The sequence below is a fragment of the Helianthus annuus genome, chromosome 2 (genome assembly GCF_002127325.2).
Source record: "Helianthus annuus cultivar XRQ/B chromosome 2, HanXRQr2.0-SUNRISE, whole genome shotgun sequence".
Classification (NCBI taxonomy): Eukaryota; Viridiplantae; Streptophyta; class Magnoliopsida; order Asterales; family Asteraceae; genus Helianthus; species Helianthus annuus.
This window is the reverse complement of record NC_035434.2, coordinates 53,837,952-53,859,346: the sequence shown is the minus strand read 5'-3', so window position 1 is coordinate 53,859,346 and position 21,395 is coordinate 53,837,952. Positions and strand designations below refer to the sequence as shown.

Sequence of the window (21,395 nt, the reverse complement as noted above, 5' to 3'; positions counted from 1 at the left end):
AAGATAATCAATTTCTTAACGTTTGAAAAGAAAACCCTGCGTAACAACAAAGCCAATCAAAACTCGTACAACTCCATAAAATTAAACCCAACATATTCCCAAAGTTTAAAACATACAAACCAGACAAAAATATAGAACATAGCCTTTTCAGTCACTAACTTCAGAAATATTCCATATGAACACCGATTGCACTTAAGAAACCATTATCCCTTCCATGGAAACCAGCTACTTTCCCGGGAGATGCGGTTGAACTATAGTAATTGTACCCACAACCCTTGTCTTCTCCATACGGCCCGTGGATCCTCTTGTTTGTGTGAAAACTTATCGATGCTATCGCTTCCAATCCGTTATACCCTTTAACAGTCCCATAAAATCCAGAGATACCAGTCAAGTACTCATCTTTATGATCCAGATTAACCTGAAGTTATCACTTGTTTTCAGATTAGATGAATCAAGAAGTTAGCAAAACAAACAAAAAATGCGTTTAGTTTGTACATACCACTTGTGTTTTACAACCACCTTTTCCTCCATGAACTTGAGACAAAATAGATTTGCCATCTTTTTTCAGATATTCAAACTGAATCGAGTAAATCGCGTTCAGCTCTCCTTCATGAACGTGTATGCGTTTGATAGCGGAGAAAAGTCCGTCATCCCAGGGTTTACCTCCACATGCTCCCCACGGGCCTGCATCTCTTGGCATTGTCATTTGAGACATGCTAGAGCATAACTGTAGAAATAAACATTAATCAGAAAGACACCAATGAACACTTCAACTTGACAAAAAGAAAAAAACTATTGGTAACAATCCCCTTAGCAATGACATGACTTTTAGAGACTATAAAATGAACCTCAGGCATGAGTTTGTCTCCATATTCAGAATTTGGGCCAAATGCAAGTGACTCAGGCATCATATAAACACCAATCGCATTGAGGTATTTGTCAGCATGCCCATGAAAACCTACTATCACGCCGCCTTTGCCATCATACGAGAAAACAGTGCCACTATCGGTACCGAACGGGCCATAACAGTTCTGGTTAGTATTAAAACATACTGACATCACTACATTAGATCCATGATAGTTCTCTGTTGTCCCACTTATGGACTTGAGATATTCATTTGGATAGTCAATGCTAATCTGCAAAATTGAAACCATATATTTATTATTGAAAAGCATATCAGATTAAGGTTTCTAGTATTGAGCAATAGTGATAGAATCTGAAATTCAGATTTGATTGAAACAAGAACAAACAAGATAGATAATCCAATTCGAAAAGGATTAGGTCTCCAAATACAAGGTTTAAGAACCCTAATTTTTATATAATAAACATCGACCCCAAGAAAGATGACCTAATCTCCCTATTTAACATAAAAGGAACAGCAGTTAATTAAGTGCTAGAAAACCACTTTGAAAACTGTTCCCGCAATTTTGTTTAAATTAATTGAATATGCAGCTGGTCTGGTTGTGGGCTTGGATTTGGGTCGGGTTCTGGGCTGTTTGGTACTGGGTATGTATCATATAGGTTTATTGGGTTTCCTTGTAATGTATACAAATTGTATGGTAACTCATTATTCAGTAAGACCACCCGTAGTGGGGTTTTTTGGCGTTTTCCCCAAAAAAAACGCCAAAACACACCTCAGAACCGCCCCCGGAGCGTTTTTTTTTTCAAATGGTGAGGCTTCCTTTTTAAACACCTTCACCTGTTTCTTTGGCCAATAGAATTTTTTTGATGTTTTTTTTATTTTTTTATTTAATTCTATTAGAATATCTAATCATTGCAAGATTTCAAGCTCCACTACAACCCTTTTAACATAATGCCCCATAATGCTCACATGCTAACTGGACCGTCACATGGCGCAAAATGCCCGACGGTCTTCCCCATCACTACACATAGTGTAAGCTCTAAGGAAAATAGAATTGTAATGTAGATGCAAAATCTATGACATCAAACAGTAGACAGAGTCTCAAACAATATAAGTTACCGTGTCTGTTCGGTTGCCACCCTTGCCACCAAACGAGGAGCTTAGGGTTTCACCAGTTGTGAAGCAGGTTTGGAAGTTAATGGAGTCAATAACTTCTCCATATCTAACACTAATCTTTATTTTTCTAGTAAAACCTTGATGAGGCATATAAACCCATTCTCCACCGAATGAACCACCCCACGGTCCATGGACTATACAACCATCCAACATGCTTGAACCTCCCTGCAAAACAAAGTAAAAATAACACTTGTATAGTCTATATGTACAACAAAAAAAGGATATTAATATAGGGTGTACATATTCAGACACCTTATTCCCTAAATCCACACCCTTCTAGACGCCTCGTATAGCCCTATACGAGGCGTATAGGTTTGCTTTTCCCGACCAGCTTCTGCACCTCGTACAACGTCACATCAGTCAACTTATACGGGGAGTCTAGACCTGTACGAAGGGTCAATACGAAGGTACTTAGACGCCTCGTATAGGTGTATACGAGGCGTCTTGGACTGACCGATTTGACTATGATGAGACTATGCCCGACATGACTTAAAGGCATACGGGGAGTAAAGACCTATACGAGGCGTCTTTAGCTCACATAAAATGCAACCTACAGTGCGTTCTTGGTCCACATCCGAGCATTCAACAAACAAACACTCACATTCTGTTTCTTCTTTTATTTGTCTTTGCGTTATTATCATCCCGGAGTGTTGAAATGTCATCATATTGGGACGACAACTATATCTTCGGGCAGTATTCTAGCGAAAAGTGGGGGCACGAAAGCGTTCCGGTAACAGTTATTAGCGTAAATGTTTTAATTACTTGTTGTTTTAGTTTATTATTTACTAATGATGATACGGTTGTCTATTTTGGAGGAGTCTGGCGTTCCCGATTCTAATGAGCAAGAGGAGGTTGTGTCTAGTATACAAGGAAAACAAAACAGCCCGTTTCTAGATTTGAACAAGCATCCTCCTGTTGATGAAACAGCCCCTGTAGATGACTCATACCATGCTAGTGGATACGGAGGAGACGGTGGATACGGAGGAGACAGTGGATACGGAGGAGACGGTGGATACGGAGGAGACGGTGGATACGGAGGACACGGTGGATACGGAGGACACGGTGGATACGGAGGAGACGGTGGATACGGAGGAGACCGTGGATACGGAGGAGACCGTGGATACGGAGGAGACCGTGGATACGGAGGAGACAGTGGATATGGTGGATACGGTGGATACGGGGGATACGGTGGATACGGAGGAGACGGTGATCATCAGCAATTCATTTCCCCGGGCACTCCTTACGTTCATCAAAACAATTCGGACGTTGGAGGATATGGTGGTTATGGTGGATATGGTAGATATGGTGGTGAAGCACCTCCCATTCTGGACAGTCTGTACTTAAAAAAGACGGTATAAATTACTATTTTATTATTAATATTTTTATTATTTTTATTATTATTATTATTATTATATTATTATTATTATTATTATTATTATTATTATTATTATTATTATTATTATTATTATTATTGTCGATGTTACAGGTTTTCAACTCCTTAGATGAACTAAAGAAACGGATACAAGAAATAGCAAATGCGGATGGTTTCGTTATTGTCACCCGTCGATCAAAGAAAATCGGGGGAAGAACCGGGAGGGTATGGCTTGAATGTGATCGTGGTGGTGAGCACCAGAGTACAGCAACACTTAGAAAAGCTGGAAGCAAAAAAACCGGTTGCCCGTTTTACCTGCTGGCTGTCCGAAACCACCCGTATGAAACCTGGGAGATAAAAGACGGAACAATTGAACATAACCACGAACTTTGTGAGGACCTGTCGGCCCACGCGTTTGTGCGAAGGTTTACTCCAAGCGAAATGAAACTGATCGAGCAGCTGACAGCTCAAAACATGGAGCCGCGCAAAATATTTCAAACGATAAGGAAGCAGGACCCCGACAGGTTTCATGTTCAGAAAGACGTTCAAAACGTTGTAGCGAAGATTAGAGACGAACAAAGACAAGGATTGACTCCCATGCAGTCACTAGAAAATGTGCTGATAAACAACGACTTTATTTACGAGACACGGGAAGAACCCGGAACAGAGATCGTAACAGAGATCTTCTTTCTTCATCAGGACTCGAGAGTCATGTGGCGTGCATTCCCCCACGTCATGATGATCGATGCAACGTACAAGACAAACATATACAATATGCCCTTTATCCAGATTGTTGGTATGACGCCTACCAACAAATCGTTTATTATCGCGCATGCCGTTGTTAGTAAAGAACGGGGTGATAACTTTGTGTGGGTGCTTGAGAGGGTTAAGTCAATGTTGGATGAATGTATGGAGCCACGTGTGATTTTAACGGATAGAGACCTAGCCCTTATGGGCGCGTGTGCTAAAGTATTTCCAGACGCCTCCAGGCTTCTTTGCAGGTGGCACATACAACAGAATGTTATGAAGCACTGCAAGGGTGCCTTCACAGACGACGACTGGAAGAAATTTATGTCATTCTGGGGGACATTGATTGAGTCTCCATCCATACCCATCTACGACTACCACTTGCGCAACATGCGAAAGCGACTTGTGGAGTGCAAACGTTCTAGTAAGTTTTTCTAATAACATACGACTCACCTATGCAAATTTTATTAAATTATTTTTACTTTTTAGGAGTCTTCAAATACGTGTACGATAACTGGCTAAAAGACTATAAGGAGATGTTTGTCTTTGCGTGGACTGATAAGAGGCGCAACTTTGGTAATCGTACTACAAACAGAGTTGAGAGCCAACATGCCAACTTAAAGAGATACGTCGAAGATAGGAGCTCGCTGGACCGTGTAGTTGGTTGTGTCCGGGATATAGTTGAGACACAGTTCGGTGAAATAAGGAAGACTTTTCGAGAAAGCATCGAAAAAACAATGAAACACCACAAACACCCGATGTTTCAACACCTACTTGGAAAAGTATCCCACAAAGCCCTTGACTTGTTGCATGGAGAGGCAATTAGGAAGCTAGATGTCTTGGAGCGCTTTAATTCATCATGTGGTTGCCAAATGTGGCACAGCTGTGGGTTGCCCTGTGCTTGTAGGATAGAAAAGTACATGCGTGAAGGTAATAATTGTTGAACGTACAACACTTGTGTGATATATTTCCTTTTTTCATTTTACTTAAACAATATTGTTTTTAACCGTGCAGAGCGTCCGATTCAACTCGAAGACATAGACGTCTTCTGGCGGAAACTTAACTTCCAAAGTTGTAAATTGATAGACGACTCCCTTGACGTGGTCGAAGAGCTAGATGTTGTTAGACAACAATTACAGTCGCACCCCCCAGCTCAGCAAAAAAGCCTGCTTTCAAAGATTAAAGCGGTGTTGACTCCAACGAAATCTACCAAGAAACCACCGGAGGGCTATACAGGGGCAAAATGGTCATTTAACAAAAAGCATAGACGTCTCGTATAGATCTATACGAGGCGTCTAGGCTTCGTATAACTCTGGGGGGGGGGGGGGGGCTAGACGACACAGATCACACACCCAAACAAAACACACACACATACGCTGAAGACTGATCCATACGCAACGTACGTATTTTCAACCGTATTTTTGAAGATTTGAAGCATCACCGGTACGTATTTCATCCCGTAGTTAAGTATTTTTGTCTCGTTTATGCCTTTAGACCGTAGGTTTGCCCTAAAATTTGAATTTTGTTGGGTTTTGGGGGTTTGAGTATGAGGATGATGATGAACATGTAGAACAGGACGCCGAGTATAGCCCTATACGAGGGCTATACGAGGCTCTGAATTTTTTTTTTGTTATTATTATTATTGTTATTATTGTTTATTGTTATTATTATTATTATTAATTATTATTATTGTTATTATTATTATTATTATTATTATTTATTAATTATATTATTAAATATTATTATTATTATTTATTAATTATTATATTATTAATATTATTATTATTATTATTATTAATTATTGTTATTGTTATTATTATTGTTATTAAATATTATTATTATTATTATTATTATTAATTATTGTTAATATTATTATTATTTATTAATTATTATTATTAAAAACATTATTATTATTGTTATTTATTATTTATTAATTATTATTATTATTTATTAATTATTATTATATTATTATTATATTATTATTATTATTATTATTTAATTATTTATTTATTTATTATTGTTTTATTTATTATTGTTTGTATACGTATACAGTATTTATTATGGAGGACGATCTGATGCCGGGCGATGACATTCACTTAGAGCCGGTTCAGCAGGGTCCACGACGGAGACAGCGACCGCCTGTGGATACGCTGCAGGGGCATCCATATCTAGAGTTTCCCGACGGCACCGACGCCGCCCGTCATTGCCAGAAGCTTAGGAGGATGCACGTTGGATCGCATCCATCGATCGACTGGGATGCGATGGATGAGATTGCTGAGACGCCGAGAGTGCGTCGGTTTATACCTATCGATTCGCCGTGGCATCGTCTTTTTGATTTGGCGCACACGCCGACCTACAGGGAGCTGCTGGTCGAGTTCCTTTCGTCATTCACATTTCACCCTCCTGGGGAGCCAGTGCCGCTTCCGTACCCAGGTGCTCCCCATCCGCCTGAGGTTTCTTTCAGGCTTGCTGGCGTTATGCGTTCGATGACGCTAGCAGAGTTTGCGGTGCATTGTGGTTTATACATGCAGGAGGAGATCGAGACTGAGATTTACACAGCGGGGCTAGTGGTGGTTGAAAAACCCACTCTTGTAGGGTTTTGGCAGGTGATTGCGGGGGCGGATCATTGGGAGCACGAAAAGTCGAAGGGGAGGGTGTCGTTTGTTAGGGACCCACTATACAGGTATGTACGTTTATTATTGCAATTATTGTGATTATATGCACTGTTTATTAATCTCTGTTTTTGTATTTCGCTAACACTATCTGCAGGTATCTGCACCATTTGCTCGCCACTTCTATTTCAGCGCGCGGCTACAGCCGTGGGTGGTGTACGACCACAGATCTTTTTTTCCTTTATTGTTTGTTGTATAGGAGGCCGTGCGCGCTAGCACACGGTCTAGCCCAGTACTTCGCCTCCGGCTATCACCGGCAGGAGCGCGGATTTTTGTATGGCGGGGCGTACGTGACCGTCATTGCCCGTTCATTGGGCCTCGTACCACACCAGGACCCACATCTACGGACGCCGGCAATCATGCCGACGCGGATGGGCATGCAGTCGCTATGGGGGATGAGGGTTATCAAGAGGTTCCCCGTTGGCCCGCGGTTTAAAAACCGCGACGGGGGCGTATGGAGAGAGGAGGCCCTACCAGAGCATTTCGAGCCCGTTCATCCTCCTGCAGATCCTGCTGATGTAGTGCCCGTGGAGGACCCTCCGGAGGATCTAGACGGTGCAGCTCCGCCACAGCCACCGCTACCTGCCGGGGCACCTCAGTTTCCACGTCACGTTATTCGAGGTCATGCCCCAGGAGCTGCGCTACATCCGGATGTACGAGCCGAGCTTGACAGGCTCAACGATTTGGTAGGTTGGCTGGTACGGGCGGAGCAGGATAGACGAGAGAGAGAGGGATTACCCCCGATACCGCTTCCACCGGTTCGAGCACCACATCAGCAGCACCAGCCGCAGCAGCAGCATCAGGATTCAGATTCGGATTTGGATGCATAGACCTGTTGTTGTTTTTATTGTTATTATGGATGTACAAACTTATCTTATATATTTTTGTTATGGATGTAAAAAGTTATCTTATATATGTCATATTTATGTTTGTTTTCAGTTATTCGGTTACTTAATGATTGTTGTCTTAAATTTAGATAATACGGAAACAATATAACCCCTGAATATAATACGGAAACAATATTTGAAAGAAATAAAATTTTAATCGAAAGAATAATATTTAAAAAAGTAAAATGTTAAAAACAATATAATATTTAATCGATATAATATATTTAAAGAGCCGATTTTTAAAATAGTTGATTTAATCGATATAAAACAAAAACTTTTTATAGTGTAAAAAACAAAAAAAAAAAAAAACAAAACTTTTTTAAAAACCAAAAAAAGAACGATTTTTAAAATAGTTGATTTTTAAAAAACAAAAACTTTTTATAGTGTAAAAAAGAAAAAAAACTTTTTTTAAAACCAAAAAAAATTTCAACAAAAAAACACATCTTCAAAAACTATCCAAAAAACCATACCAAAACCCACCAAAACACCCCTCATTTCAGCCAAAAAAAAAAAAAAACCAAACATGGACGTCTCGTATAGGGCTATACCCTTCGTATAGGGTTCCTTAAACATCGTGCCTGACACCCTCTGAGACCCCATCGAATTCAGTGCATGTACGTCTCGTATAGAGCTATACGAGGCGTCTAGGTTTCAAAAAGTGTGAAAATAGGCGGACAAGGTGTCCGGATAGTCTGAGCCTTAATATATGCTAAAAAGAATAAAAGAACAGAAGATAAGAAACTTGACACTCTACCATCTCAACTTGGATCGTTGCCTAACTTCCAACAATATCGACTACCTGCAACAATTTTTCTGCTTCCAAATGCACAAATATTGTTTGTATAATGAATACAAATAATTAAAAACCCTAATAAACTTTCTCAAATGAATGCTCTGAAAAGAGACTACCGAAATTGCTGAATAAAGATGAGAAGAAACTGTGGGGGAGGTGTTGCAATAAATAATAAATTGAGAAGCGCTTAATGTGCAGACTGGAAAACGAAGAGACAAGTTGTAGAACCACACGCCACTGCAGTGTCTCGTGAGATGACCAGCCATTGAACGGGTGGGATGAACTTTTTATCTATTTATTATAACACCATGTGTACTATGAAACAAAATAATGCCCCGTCATGGGGCACTATTCGACATGTGACAGTTCAGTCGTATTATTTCAAAAGTGGCGTAGTGAGGCATTATTCCAATAACGACCATGCAATCATTTCACAATTATTTTTTTTAATATAAAACATAAAAATTTTCATTATTTTAAAATAAAAATTACACTACTTGAAAAAAGTTAAAAAAAAAAGATGATCTAGAGTCCATATTTTTCTCGAATTTTTTGGCGACGCATTTGCGCAAGGATCGCGTCGCTTGGAGGTGGTCGATCGGTTTGGACAAAACTCAATGTCCTTTTCCATTTGCCTCGCCTCTTGCATCTCGTTAAACTTTTTGGTTTCGACCACTCGTTCTTTCATAATCTCATAACGTTGGTGGCCGAGGTTGCGAATGTCTTGGAGACGACGGTTCATCTCCTCGAAGTCTTCCTTTAACTCGAGATCGGAAGACGACTCGACCGTTTTTTTTCCCGGTTCGCTTATCCTTTCTTCTACCGGGCGGTCGGGTCAACTCTTCTTCAAGTTCCTCGTCAACGTCCATCACCTCATTTAGATCGACATTGCGGGCATCCGATGTCGGTGTTTCAGGGTCAACGGAGGATGTTGTTTTTGACCGTTTAGCTCGACGTCTACTACTAGACGTCATGGTATCTACTCGCGCCCACTTTGGACTTTTTCGTAGTAGATCCCAACACATATAGTACGCGAAAGGGCATTTCGTTTTCTCGAACTCGTCCAAAGTCCTCGTTAAAACCCCGACGTCACCTTCACCGCTCGGGAGATTATCGAAGTTACGTTGGTACACTTCTTGGAACGCATGACACTTGTTGTTGATGTTGGTCCATTTGCTAGAAATGGAATCTTTGTTCCGATGTTCGCCTTGACCCCACGTGCTATAAAAGAGTGCACGAACCCTATCCCAAAAAACGGGGCCCGTTTGAAAGTTTGCTACAAATTTAAAAAATAAAAGTAAAAATATAAGTAAAAATAAGTAAAAAATATATATAAAAGTTACCGGTTTCGTGGTCCTCCGAAATGTCGAGCCACGCCCGAGTCAACGCGAATTCCTCATCCTTCGTCCATTTAAGGTGAGTTTTTGAATGTCGAGGTTCGTCCTTTTCCTTCTTCTTATGCGACATTCTGCCGCATTTCGATTTCTCTTGCACCGGTTCGGGTTGCGTCTCCGGCACGACATCGACATCGGGTTCGGGTTCGGCTTGTTCTTGTGACGGTTGCGACCCGCCGGCTTGACCATATCCGAAGGTGGGAGGCACGAACGAAGTGGCGCCAGTCAAGTAAGCCGTGTACGTTAACATGCTCGGGTCCATTTCTTGAAGGTTAAACGTGTGTTGCGGTGGGGTTGTGTTCGGGTTCATGGGTCTTGCGGGGACACCAAAAGGGGATCGGAATGGATGCATGATTGTATAAAATATAAAAGAAGTAGGAGAGAAAGTAAGAGTTATTTTATAAAAAATAGGAGAAAGTGGGTGATATATATATAGTGGGTAAATTTTTGAATTAAAAAATAAATAAATAAACAATTGACCGTTGCCAACGGTCATGTGTCAACTCCAATGCAAAATCAACGTTTTAAATAAAACGCCAACAACATTTTTTTCAAAAAAAACGCCCAATAACGCCTAGTGTAATGGGGGGGCGTTTTGGGGCGTTTTTTTTCAATTTTTTTTTTAAATATCGCCCCACTACGGGTGGTCTAAGAGGGGTGGGGGTGGTTATCACTCATCACTCACAACACCCAATTAAGTTACGCTATGTAATCAATCATTTTTCCATCACTCACAACCTTTCTTAGTAGCAATGGTCATCAGTCACAACACCCACAATAAACCCTCACACCTTCTCACATGTTCCATTACTCACAATTCCATAACGCGTGGAAAATATCACGGACATAAACCATCACTCGTTGAAAACTTGAGTGGCGGTGGTCTTGTGCAGTTCATCACGCGTGGAACATGTTTATCACGAAACAATTTTCCCCACCCCGCCTCCCCTAAAATGTATAATGAACTATACAACAAAGAAATACATTAAGTATAAAGATCAGAAAATAACTATATTAATAAAATTATTTATTTATAATACATTGTAAAGCATTGTAAGATTACAAAATAACTATATTAATACAATTATTTATTTATAATATATTAAAAGCATTTTAGATTAGGGAATAAGTTAAAATAAAAAGTTTATTTTTCTTAAGTAGGATAAAAAAAATCTTAACCATTCATTTTTCAAATCAATGGTTAAGATGAAAGTGTAGGAGAAAGTAGTAGTTAAAAAGTATCTTGGAAAAATTATATTTATTGACTTTCTCTCTCCACATGCAAGACACATGCATATTCCACCTTATTTTTTAAACGTTAATAACTTTTTTATACGACATTATTTTTTCATAAAAATTTCACCGTAAGAGCATATTTTTATTTTTAATTTAAGTACCATATTGCTATATAAAATATAAAGACTAAAAACTCACTAAAATTTGTTGTATTTCTATGTTATATAACATCTTTTGTGCTGATTTTTTTTTTGTATTAATTTTTTTTTACAATTTTTTGTGCTAGATTTTTTTACTACATTTTTTTCCTGAATTTTTCCGTGTTATATTTTTATTACTAGATTTTTTTTGTACTAGATTTTTTGGGCTATATTTTTTTTACTATTTTTTTGTGCTATATTTTTTTTGTACTAGATTTTTTTTGTTGTATTTTTTAAAAAATTAAAGGGGTGCCGCATGTCATTTTCACTCCTATTTATAAGGATCAATATGTCTTTCATTCCTACTTATTAGGAGTGTCACATGTCATCATTACAATCTTTCTTAGACCATGCGTAGTGGGCATGATTCACCCTTAGGCGTTTTGCGTCATGTGTCAGCCCAGTCAGCAATGAGACATTATTGGACGTTTTCAAAAACGGGTGTAGTGGGGATGTAGACATTGTGGGGCATTATGTTTATAATAAAATTAAATAAGAAAACATCAAAAAAATTTGATTGGTTTTACAAAAATGGAAATGAATCTGATTGGTCGAAACCTTGCCCCTATAGCTTTATTTAAAAACACGCCAGACCAAAAAAATTGGCCAAACACGCCCACGGGGGCGGAGGTGACGGCGTTTTCGGGCGGGATTCGGGGCAAAAACGCCCACTACGTTCGGTGTTAGATTAGTAACAATGTAATTTTGCTATTGTTCATGTTTTTGTTTCATCCCAACCATAGTTATTAAAGGCCCGAAGCGCACTCTAGGCGCATTGGCTCCGATTAGGGCCTAGGCGATAGGCGCAAAAAAAGCGTGGGCCCGAGAAAAAAAAGCGCACTTAAATAAAAAAATTAAAAAGTTCATTATGGGAATAAAGTACTCAAAACCAAAACAATAATGTTCATACTAGCACTTAAAAAGTCACAGATAACAAAATACTTAAAACCAAAATATTCATAGCACTTAAAAAGTATGAGATAACAAAATACTTAACACCAAAATGCTCAAACTCAAAAACAAAAGGTTCAATAATGTAATAATAAGTAAAACTTGAAAGCCAAAAGAACTGAATAATCTTGATAACACGAACTGAATAATCTTGAGTAAAAGTCTTTCGTGTGGTGTTGTAGGTTACAAGTTGGTGTTTTACATTTTGCAACGCGCGGGTTAACGTCAACTCGTTAGATAGAACTAATAATAAAACCAATTAGTCAAGATTAAAACCCAACATTCTCCCCTTTAATCTTGACCCGTTTCTTCATCAAAGCAATGTCGGTTCTTCCTTCTCGATCAAATTTGCTTCTTGCTCTTCATCCTTCCATTTAGTGCACTCGTAACCAAAATGCCCAAATGCTCCACAATTAAAACACCGAAACCTGCTTTTATCACCACCTCGACCCGTACCTCTTCCTCGACCTCTCTCACCTCTACCATAGCCTCTTCCGCGGCCTCTTCCTCGTCCGCTACTTTCACCGTACTTTTGTTCGGCCATCAAAAGTTGGCTTTGTTCTTCTTCCTTTTCACCACGACTTTTTCTTCTTTCTTCATACGACTTCAGCCTTCCTACCACTTCATCAAAGAGCATTGAATCCAAATCAAAACATTGCTCAATCGAAGTTACAACTTGAAGATAGGAGTTTGGCATTGCATCAAGTAACCTTCTCACCATTTCTTCTTCTTCAATTTCGTGCCCGAGACCCCTCAACTTTGAAACCAATCCACTCACCTTAGAAGCACCATCATCAACGAGTTCTCCTTCCTTCAACCGCAAACCTTCAAGCTCTCTTCTCGACGTTGCAATTCGAGCCGCCCTAACTCGATCTACACCCAAGTATCGTGTTTTTAAGCCATCCCATACTTTCTTCGGGTCCGTGTAACTCGACATTTGCAACACCATCTCCTCGGGTATAGCTTGAAACAAGAACGCAAGCGCTTGTTTCGACTTTTTCTGATCTAGTTCTTCTCCTAAATTCCTTGTTTCGACGGTCTCCCATAAGCCGTGAGCATCCATGATCGCCTTGACTTTTACCGCCCATGTCGGATAGTTCGTAGGGGTCAAAGTCGGGACTTGAAATGACAACGAACCTTCATCCTTTTTTGCTTGTATCATCTCCATTCTTCACTTTCTTTTTTTCCCGTTCGAATCGACGAACCTTTCTTTCTTTCTTGTCGATTTCTTCTTTCTCGGTCTCTTTCTTCCTGATTTTTTTTCTTCCTGAGTTGCACCTGCGTTTTTTTTTTCTTTCTCACGGCACCGAACTTTCTTCTTTCTCTTTCTCATGGCACCTCTCTTTCTTCTTTCTCACGCAGGTTGCACTATCTTTCTTCTTTCTTTGCTGATCTGAATCAGCTTCTTTCTTTCTTCTTTCTTGCGAGAATCTTACATAAACTCGCTTATGTTTCTGTTACTATCCTCCAAGGATCGAGCCCTATGGGCTGTGATACCAATTGTTGGATATCAGACTAAACTAAAATAAGAACTCACAAAATGAAAAGAAAACTTGCAGAAAATATATGAAAAGTGATTTGCAGTAACAAAACAAAATGGAAATGGAAAGCTTGCTGGTGCCTTTATTCATTCATAGCTAGGCTATATATAGCCTTACAAAGAAACATGGGAACCATAAAAAATGGCAATAAACTACTAATTCACCTAGAGAACCGGTACAACCCATGACCCACTTTTCAACGTTCATCTCCATAAGGGTGTAAGGGGTGCTCACCTCTTAGGTGAGTCCCCCCTCTTACACACAACCAACCACAAAGTGCCATGTCAACTCCCCTCTAACACTCCGCTAATACCCATTTTTGATGGCGGCACTCCCCTATTAGGTGAGTTCAAAATTATTATTATTTATTTTTTTTTTGTAAAATTATGGATGTTTATAAATTAAATAAAAGACATTTCATTAAATTTAAAAAAAATACATTCAAAGTAGAAAATAAAAAACACCTTCAAAGTAGAAAATAAAAAACACATTCAAAGTAGAAAATAAAAATTACATTAAAACTAGAAAATTAAAATTTTAGAAATCGCATGGCCACCCGTACTTGTTAGCGATTTCTCGCTTTCGGGCGAGGATGATCGGCAACATACTTGGCGGAACATCGTCGTGCGGCTTAAGGAATTTTTTCATATCTCGATCGTAATTGTAGTTTTTCATCGTCTCGAGTTGTGCCGATATGAGCTCGCGAGCCTCCGACTCTCTTTTTTTCCTCAATTCGATCGCCTCCAATTCTACCGCTTGCTTCGCTTCTTTCATGGCGGTGTACACTTTGAATTGTGCCGCCAACTCGGCCGAGCTTCCCTCGGACGATGTAGCTTGACGCTTGTCTCGCCGTTGTGCTCTTTGTGGCGAGGGATCTTCGTTCATATCCGGTATCGAAAGGTCCACGTCAACGGGCTTTCTTTTATGTGCCGAACCTTCACCTTCCTCACCCATCAATGGCACTTGGGCCCATTTCTCGTGTCTTCGAACGACCTCCCACGCCTCGATGTGTTGAAAACCGCTTGGAAATCTTTCTTTAAATTCTTTTAACGCGACTTTCATCACGTCGAGATCCTTACATCCGCTTCCTCGTGTGCGATCCTACATGTTATAAAATAAAAAAAATTAAAAAGTGTTATAAAAGTATGAACTTAGAAAAAAAATAAAAAATATACAATGGTAAAAAAATATAAATTTTACCGCTTGTTGGTATAGGCCGTTGAAAAAGTTTATTTTCGCCATCATCGGGTTCCATTTAGACCGTACTTGATGAACGGTCCGGTTACTTCCACCGATAGTTTTGTTAAAATGCTCTAAAATTTTACCCCAAAAACTTTCGCGGTTTTGTTGATTGCCCTTTTTTTTGTTGGTAGAACAATGTACCCACGCCTTCGCCAACGCCTCTTCTTGTTCTTTTGTCCATTTTTCGCTCACCGTTTTCCCTTTTTTTCCCGAGCCTCATCTTCTTCGTTGCCCGCGTCTTCGTCCACATTATATTCATCTTCCTCGTCGTCGTCGCCCAAATTTTGAGTTTCGGGCACTACCTCCTTGTCCTCGTCGTCGTAAATAGGTAGAGGACGTTCGACATTTCCTCGTGTAGAAGGACTTGTGGAGAACGAAAAGCATATGGGTCGAAGGCGGGGGATTGAGGAGGAGCGTCCATTGATAACAAATTTTGAAAATAGCCGAAATTGAGTTGTTGGGTGTTGTAAAACGAGGGGTGTGTTGTAGGTTGTTGGAAAAAAAACGGGGGTTGTGAAGTGTATCCGAAAGGGGGTTGTGGTTGAGCATTTGCACCGCTCGAACCATCTCGAGACGGTTTCGAGACCCGTCCCTTAGTTTTTTTCTTGGCCTCGCGGGGTCGGTTATTCATTGCTCGGTGTATAAAAAATAAAAAGTGAAGGGGGTTTGGTTGGAGAGTATAAAAAATAAAAAGTGAAGTGGGTGTGGTTGGAGAGTTTAAAAAATGTGTGAGAATGAGATGGTTTGAGTATAAAAAAATGGTGAGAATGAAATGGTTATTTATATTAGTTTAAAAAAAGTGAATTTTTTTTTATAAAATCCGACCGTTAAAATCAGACCGTTCCTCAAATGTCGTGCCTTTTCACTCGGTGAACCCACACCCAAAACCCACCCCGAATCGGGACCCCGCGGTGATGGCGGCGGTGTTCCCGATCGGGGAAACCCCTCACCGAATCACCTCCCCGAGAACGCCCCGTACACCCTAAGATCCGGTCAAATGAGCATATTCCAGTTTTGACTTACAAGCATAAAATAAAATACCAAATAAATGCTTTTGGTCTTCATGCAACATCACGTGAACTGAATCCCAAGCTTATTCCATGCAATTAATAAAACTAATAATAAAACCAATAAGCCAAGATTAAAACCCAACATTAAAACCAAATTCAATGTAAAATACAAGCCATGTATGCATCTTAGAGAAACATTTATGTCACCTTTCAGTCACCATCTTCAGAAGTACTCCATATGAACACCAATTGCACTTAAAAAACCATTACTCCTGCCATGAAAACCAACTACTTTCCCTGGACAAGTGGTTGAACTATAACAAGTATACCCTCCGCCCCTTTCGTCTCCGAAAGGCCCATGAGTCTTCTTGTTCGTGTGAAAACTAATCGACGCTATAGCTTCCAGCCCATCAGACCCTTTAACAGGTCCATAAAATCCGGATATGCCAATTAGATACTCATCCTTATCATCCAAATTAACCTGCCAAAAAATCATGGTCTTGTTTCAAACTTAGATGAATCAAGAGGGTTAGTGAAACAACAAAAATAATGTGTTTTTGCACATACTTACCAGTTGTATGTTTTTAACTCCATTTGTTCCTCCATGGATATGTGACACAGTGTTACCATTCTTTTTAAGATATTCAAACTAAAGCGCGTAAATTACATTCAGCTCTCCTTCATGAACGCGTATTTGTTTGATAGTGGAGAAAATTCCATCATCCCAAGGTTTACCCCCACCCGCTCCCCATGGGCCTGCGTCCCTTGGCATTGTGATTCTAGACATACTAGAGCATGGCTGTAGAGAAGAGAATAATATAAAAAACATATAAAAACAAAATAAATGTTACAAATAGAAAATAAACACTAAAAAAAGCAGAATAACCAACAAAAGTATTTTAGAGACTAGAGAATGAATCTCAAGCATGACTTCATCACATAAACTCCAATAGCATTAAGGTATGTGCTAGCATACCCATGAAATCCTACAATCATCCCTCTTATGTGATCACTCGCGTAAACACTACCGTATTTAGTTTTACCAAACGGACCATAACAGTTCTGGTTTGTAGTAAAACATATTGACTGCACTACATACGTTCCATCATGATGACATATTGTCACACGTACTGACTTTAGATATTCATCAGGGTAGTCAATGCAAATCTGCGAAATTAACAAATGAACTTTATAAGATACAAACGCTATCACGTGTGTGCAGTGACATCAAGTGGTAGTCCGAAAAGATCAGTTACCGTGTCGGTTCGATTTCCACCCTTGCTTACAGTTTCACCTGTTGTTAGGTAAGTTTGAAAGTTAATGGAGTGAACAACACATTTATGTCGAACACTAATCTTTATCTTTTTAGTAAAGCCTTTTGGCCTGTAAACCCAAGATTTATATCCATAATAATCACCACCACCCCCTAGTCTATGAGTAATACATCCTTCAATATCGCTTGTAGCTTCCAGCAAATTAAACTAACGAATAGTAGCTTTATAGTTCTATACCATACAAAAAATGGGGACTCGTATGTTAAGAATAAGAACAGCACAGAAGATATCAAAAATGAAACTCTACCATTGAGTCAGTTTGAATCGTTGTCTTAACTCTTAAAATTATAAACTCTCTGGAATAATCAGCACAAAAAAAAAAAAAAAACAAAAAAAAAAATAGTGAATATACATGTAGTTTTCATTCAATATATTCCCACAATCTAACACTAAAAAAATAGTTATTAATCTTTATCTCATAGTATCAAAAAATTTAGTGATACATCCGACCCTAAAAGGTTAACATTAATGCATTGTTCAGTTTTGGTGGGTACTAACATAAGACGATCGGATTTAAGTACTCTCTTTCTAGAGAAAAGAAAGGGCAAACAGTAGTTCCAGGAAATTTAAGCTAAAAGTATAACTTACTTTCTAGCTTCAAATGCATATATAATTATAATGTTAAAAAATAAACAATGGCAATTCCGGTGGTATCATATTATTACAATTTTAAAGACGCTTGGATTACTACGATTTCTGAATGGAAACATATCACCAGCAGCATGTACTTATGAACACACTCTTAGAATAATTATGATGATTATGTGATAGCATTCAATCTCTCTCCTTCTCTGTTTCATCTACCACAAAGCGTAAGTATCAAGCTATATAACCAACTCACATGCATACAAGCTGCTGTATATACACTTGTAAACCCTAATAACCTTTTTCAATTAAATTATGAACCGGGTATGACATTCAACCTTAACTTAAGCTTTGAGAATGGGAAGTGCGTCTTTTATTCGACCCATGTGAAAGTGAAAAACAGATTTTCTTGAGGGCAAGCAAAAGACAAGTGTAGAGATGTGATACGTGGTTGGAAACCGGTGTCTTATTGTGTTTAAGATTATCTTTTTACATATCTTTTAGTTTCGAATGGTTTACTTCTGATTAGAAGTGTGTTTTGTAGGTCTAACGAAGTTTAAGGAGCTATTTGGAAGCTTTACAGAGCATCGGGAGCAAACGGGATCAACCGGAGATGTGAAATGAACAAAACAGGAAAACGGCACCTTACAGGGGCCGTCAGTGACTCACCCGCGTCGACGGAAAGTGCGTAGGCAGCAGGATAATGCGTCAGCAGAAAAATGTAGTTTCAAGGGGGCGTCGGCGACTCCCTGCAGAAAGGGCTAACGCTGGATCTTTGTTGTTTTGCGTGTTTGAATGAGATAAAACCCAATTTTTGGGTATTTTGAAGGGGGGTTACACATTTTTTTGAGTAGGGAACATCATCTCCAGGGGCGGATATATAGTAGAAGAAGGGGCGGTCTCCGTTGCTCCTTGGCGCTCCGACGGTAGTGTAAATTTTGAAAAAATGTAACATATTTTCGATTTCGTTACCCCTTTTATTTGAAACGTTGCCCCTATAATAATTTTTTAGATCCGCCACTGATCATCTCCTTCACCTTTAACCTTCCTCTAACCTCTCTAACCCTGACTGAACCTCCATCATCTCTAAGCCTCTCCCATTCCACCATCATCATTCCAACATCATCATCCACCATCATCTTCATCCATTCACACTCACCATTAAAACCCTAATCTAACCTTCATCATTCCTCCAAAACTCAAGGTCATGGCTCGGTGTACTTGTTCATCATCCGGTGATCGCGTTCCTTCAACCTTGAGCGGCTAGTCTCCTCGGGTTCACCCCGGTGTAGATTGTTGTAAGATTTTCTAGGGTTTATACATTTGTGTTTAGTTTGATTTTGTGACAAGTTGTTTAGTATGTGAAACCTTTGATAATTGTCTTGCATTTGTTTTGAATTCGTAAATTGTCAAGTGATGATAAAAATTGACTTTGCGAAATATGTGCAATTATGCCTTATCTTAGCTTAGGATTTACATGTTCTTGGTAAAGAAGTGTATTGCGGTCCGTTGTCTATGACCGTTGATAGCTTTTGGCACCTAAGCCACGTGATACTAAATTCGTTAATCACTATATGCAACTGAATCAAGTTAAAACATGTAGGAACCCTAGGTCTTACAATTATCGAACCGGGGTGTGAAACTTGTTTCTAAATTATTGTTTTCAACCACTTGGTTAAGTTTTGCTATCTTAGTTAATAAACCATTGTTTTAGATAATAGCAATTTGTCGGTTCACTCCGACTTCTTTTTAAATCAAACAAACAAAGAAAAATAGTAAGCTTTATAATTACTTTGTACATTTTTGTAAATAGTCTAACTACTCAAACAACTCGTTCAATACTGATCACATGCTCTTCGTGGATACGATACTCAACTTACCCTAGCTACCTTGGTTAATTGGGTTTTTAACTGATCGGGACGACACAGTCTGTTAAAAACGGCGCCGTTGCCGGAGAGCTAGTGTGCTTAGTATTGTAATACTAGTTTGGGTTGTTTATATTTAGCAGTTAAAAAATCCAACAATATTTTAATTTATTTTTTTAGTTTTCTTTCTTGTATTTATTTGAATATACTTTGGGTAGTCGAGTTTGTTTGTGCTGGTACATGTTGTGCAGGCACCGTCTTTCATTATGAATTGGGTAGATGATGACCCATATGAGTGTTGTGGGAGCCAAGACCATCTATCATAGGAATGCTCTGTGCTATATGAGAAGGTTCAAGTATACAAGGATCAGGAAGACTCACTCATTGGAAGGTTCGGACATGGAAGGGCGGATTATGAAGATCTTAAAGGACCATCCTCACATTATCCATACGTTAAACCAGCACCACCACCACCACCAAATTATCAAGAATACTACTATTCAGAGATGGGTTACCATTAAGAGCAAGAACAGGATTACAAAAACTATGAACCCGAATTACCACATTTCTCAAGTTACCAAAAGGAGTATGATGATTATTATCATAACTACCCTCAGCCGACATACATGGAGCCACAAGATTCAGTAACCTCTAAGCTTGATGCAACCATGTTTATTTCTTTTACTGATGGGTTTATCATATATTTGTTTTGATTTATTTAGATTAAAAATATTTATTTATTTCTTTTACTGGTTGAGTTCGCTCTCTGTTTCTTCGGTTTTAATGTTAACTTCTTAGTTGAGCCAAAGTGTAGCTGGGTTAACATATATATAGTCATTGTATGCTGAAAGAATTAGGCCGTTTGAAATCTGAATTTGATCGACCCACTTTTTTCTTTTGTTGATCGACTTGGTATGCTGATATGCATTCTAAGATTGTATACATCGTGTTATGTTTTCTGCTTTTAATATGTGACTCTTATGTTTTTTTTTTGTTAAAGTGCGTGATGTGTATTTTTTTGAACGGCAAGGAACGACGTGTCAACCACCGTAACACCGGGCGCTGTGGCCAAGGTCGACTACTCAACCACCGCTAGCCCCTTGGCTCTCCCAGATGTGCGGAAACCCGACCTCGACCCGTCCGAAGGCACGACAGTGGAATAATCGGTAAAACCTCGCCTCTCATCCAAGACGAACCGGCGCCACCCATATTCGACCTTCACCTGGATGCTGCAAAAAATAATGGGGAGAGTGGGAGCAGGGATGAGCAAATACCGATCCCGTCCCGATACCGATAATCCGATCCCGAAATTTCATGAATACTTGATACCGATACCGATACCGAAACATGTCGGTTCGGTATCGGTATTTTGAGGGTAAAAGTCGGTATTTTACCGGTACCGTACCGATACCGAAACATGTCGGGATCGAGATTGTCGGTATCGGGATCGGGATGGGATCGGTATTTTATACCATTTGCTCATGCCTAAGTGGGAGTCAAACCTGCGGCACAAGGAACACCAAGTCTT

At 39.3% G+C, this 21,395-nt stretch overlaps 4 protein-coding genes across 4 annotated transcripts; 1 reads left to right on the top strand and 3 right to left on the bottom strand.

Annotated features, from left to right (window-relative positions):
- Window positions 1–71: 71 nt before the first annotated feature.
- Window positions 72–2,700, bottom strand: LOC110904066 (agglutinin). Its single transcript, XM_035981019.1, has 5 exons — window positions 2,593–2,700; window positions 1,982–2,203; window positions 849–1,136; window positions 500–742; window positions 72–418 (listed from the first exon to the last, which is right to left on the bottom strand). The coding sequence occupies exons 1-5, from the start codon at window positions 2,698–2,700 to the stop codon at window positions 161–163; spliced, it is 1,119 nt and encodes a 372-aa protein (XP_035836912.1). The 3' UTR covers window positions 72–160.
- Window positions 2,701–3,988: 1,288 nt separating this feature from the next.
- LOC118484905 lies at window positions 3,989–12,553 on the top strand. The gene is made up of 4 exons (XM_035981015.1): window positions 3,989–4,581; window positions 6,210–6,840; window positions 6,927–7,515; window positions 12,473–12,553. The coding sequence occupies exons 1-4, from the start codon at window positions 4,008–4,010 to the stop codon at window positions 12,551–12,553; spliced, it is 1,875 nt and encodes a 624-aa protein (XP_035836908.1). The 5' UTR covers window positions 3,989–4,007.
- A 1,698-nt stretch (window positions 12,554–14,251) lies between these two features.
- LOC118489322 lies at window positions 14,252–15,363 on the bottom strand. The gene is made up of 2 exons (XM_035987150.1): window positions 15,032–15,363; window positions 14,252–14,932 (listed from the first exon to the last, which is right to left on the bottom strand). Exons 1-2 carry the CDS (start codon window positions 15,074–15,076, stop codon window positions 14,369–14,371), a joined length of 609 nt encoding a protein of 202 aa, XP_035843043.1. The 5' UTR covers window positions 15,077–15,363; the 3' UTR covers window positions 14,252–14,368.
- A 943-nt stretch (window positions 15,364–16,306) lies between these two features.
- LOC110891817 (agglutinin) lies at window positions 16,307–19,138 on the bottom strand. The gene is given in 6 exon segments (XM_035981012.1): window positions 16,307–16,564; window positions 16,655–16,871; window positions 16,970–17,250; window positions 17,340–17,564; window positions 17,665–17,713; window positions 19,047–19,138. Coding segments are annotated over 6 exon segments (1,122 nt in total).
- Between the last annotated feature and the right edge of the window lie 2,257 nt (window positions 19,139–21,395).

Bases quoted from the DNA above. Each gene is read 5' to 3' on its own strand.
- LOC110904066 (XM_035981019.1), bottom strand. From the start codon at position 2,700: ATGACATTTCAACACTCCGGGATGATAATAACGCAAAGACAAATAAAA. The intron at 1,137-1,981 runs GTAACTTATATT...TCAATTTTGCAG, and splicing joins GTGGCAACCGAACAGACACG to ATTAGCATTGACTATCCAAA. The intron at 743-848 runs GTTCATTTTATA...CTTTCTGATTAA, and splicing joins GAGACAAACTCATGCCTGAG to TGTTTATTTCTACAGTTATG.
- LOC118484905 (XM_035981015.1), top strand. From the start codon at position 4,008: ATGCAGTCACTAGAAAATGTGCTGATAAACAACGACTTTATTTACGAG. The intron at 6,841-6,926 runs GTATGTACGTTT...CACTATCTGCAG, and splicing joins GTTAGGGACCCACTATACAG to GTATCTGCACCATTTGCTCG. The intron at 7,516-12,472 runs GTAGGTTGGCTG...GTGGTGTTGTAG, and splicing joins TTGACAGGCTCAACGATTTG to GTTACAAGTTGGTGTTTTAC.
- LOC118489322 (XM_035987150.1), bottom strand. From the start codon at position 15,076: ATGATGGCGAAAATAAACTTTTTCAACGGCCTATACCAACAAGCG. The intron at 14,933-15,031 runs GTAAAATTTATA...TATAACATGTAG, and splicing joins ACGGCCTATACCAACAAGCG to GATCGCACACGAGGAAGCGG.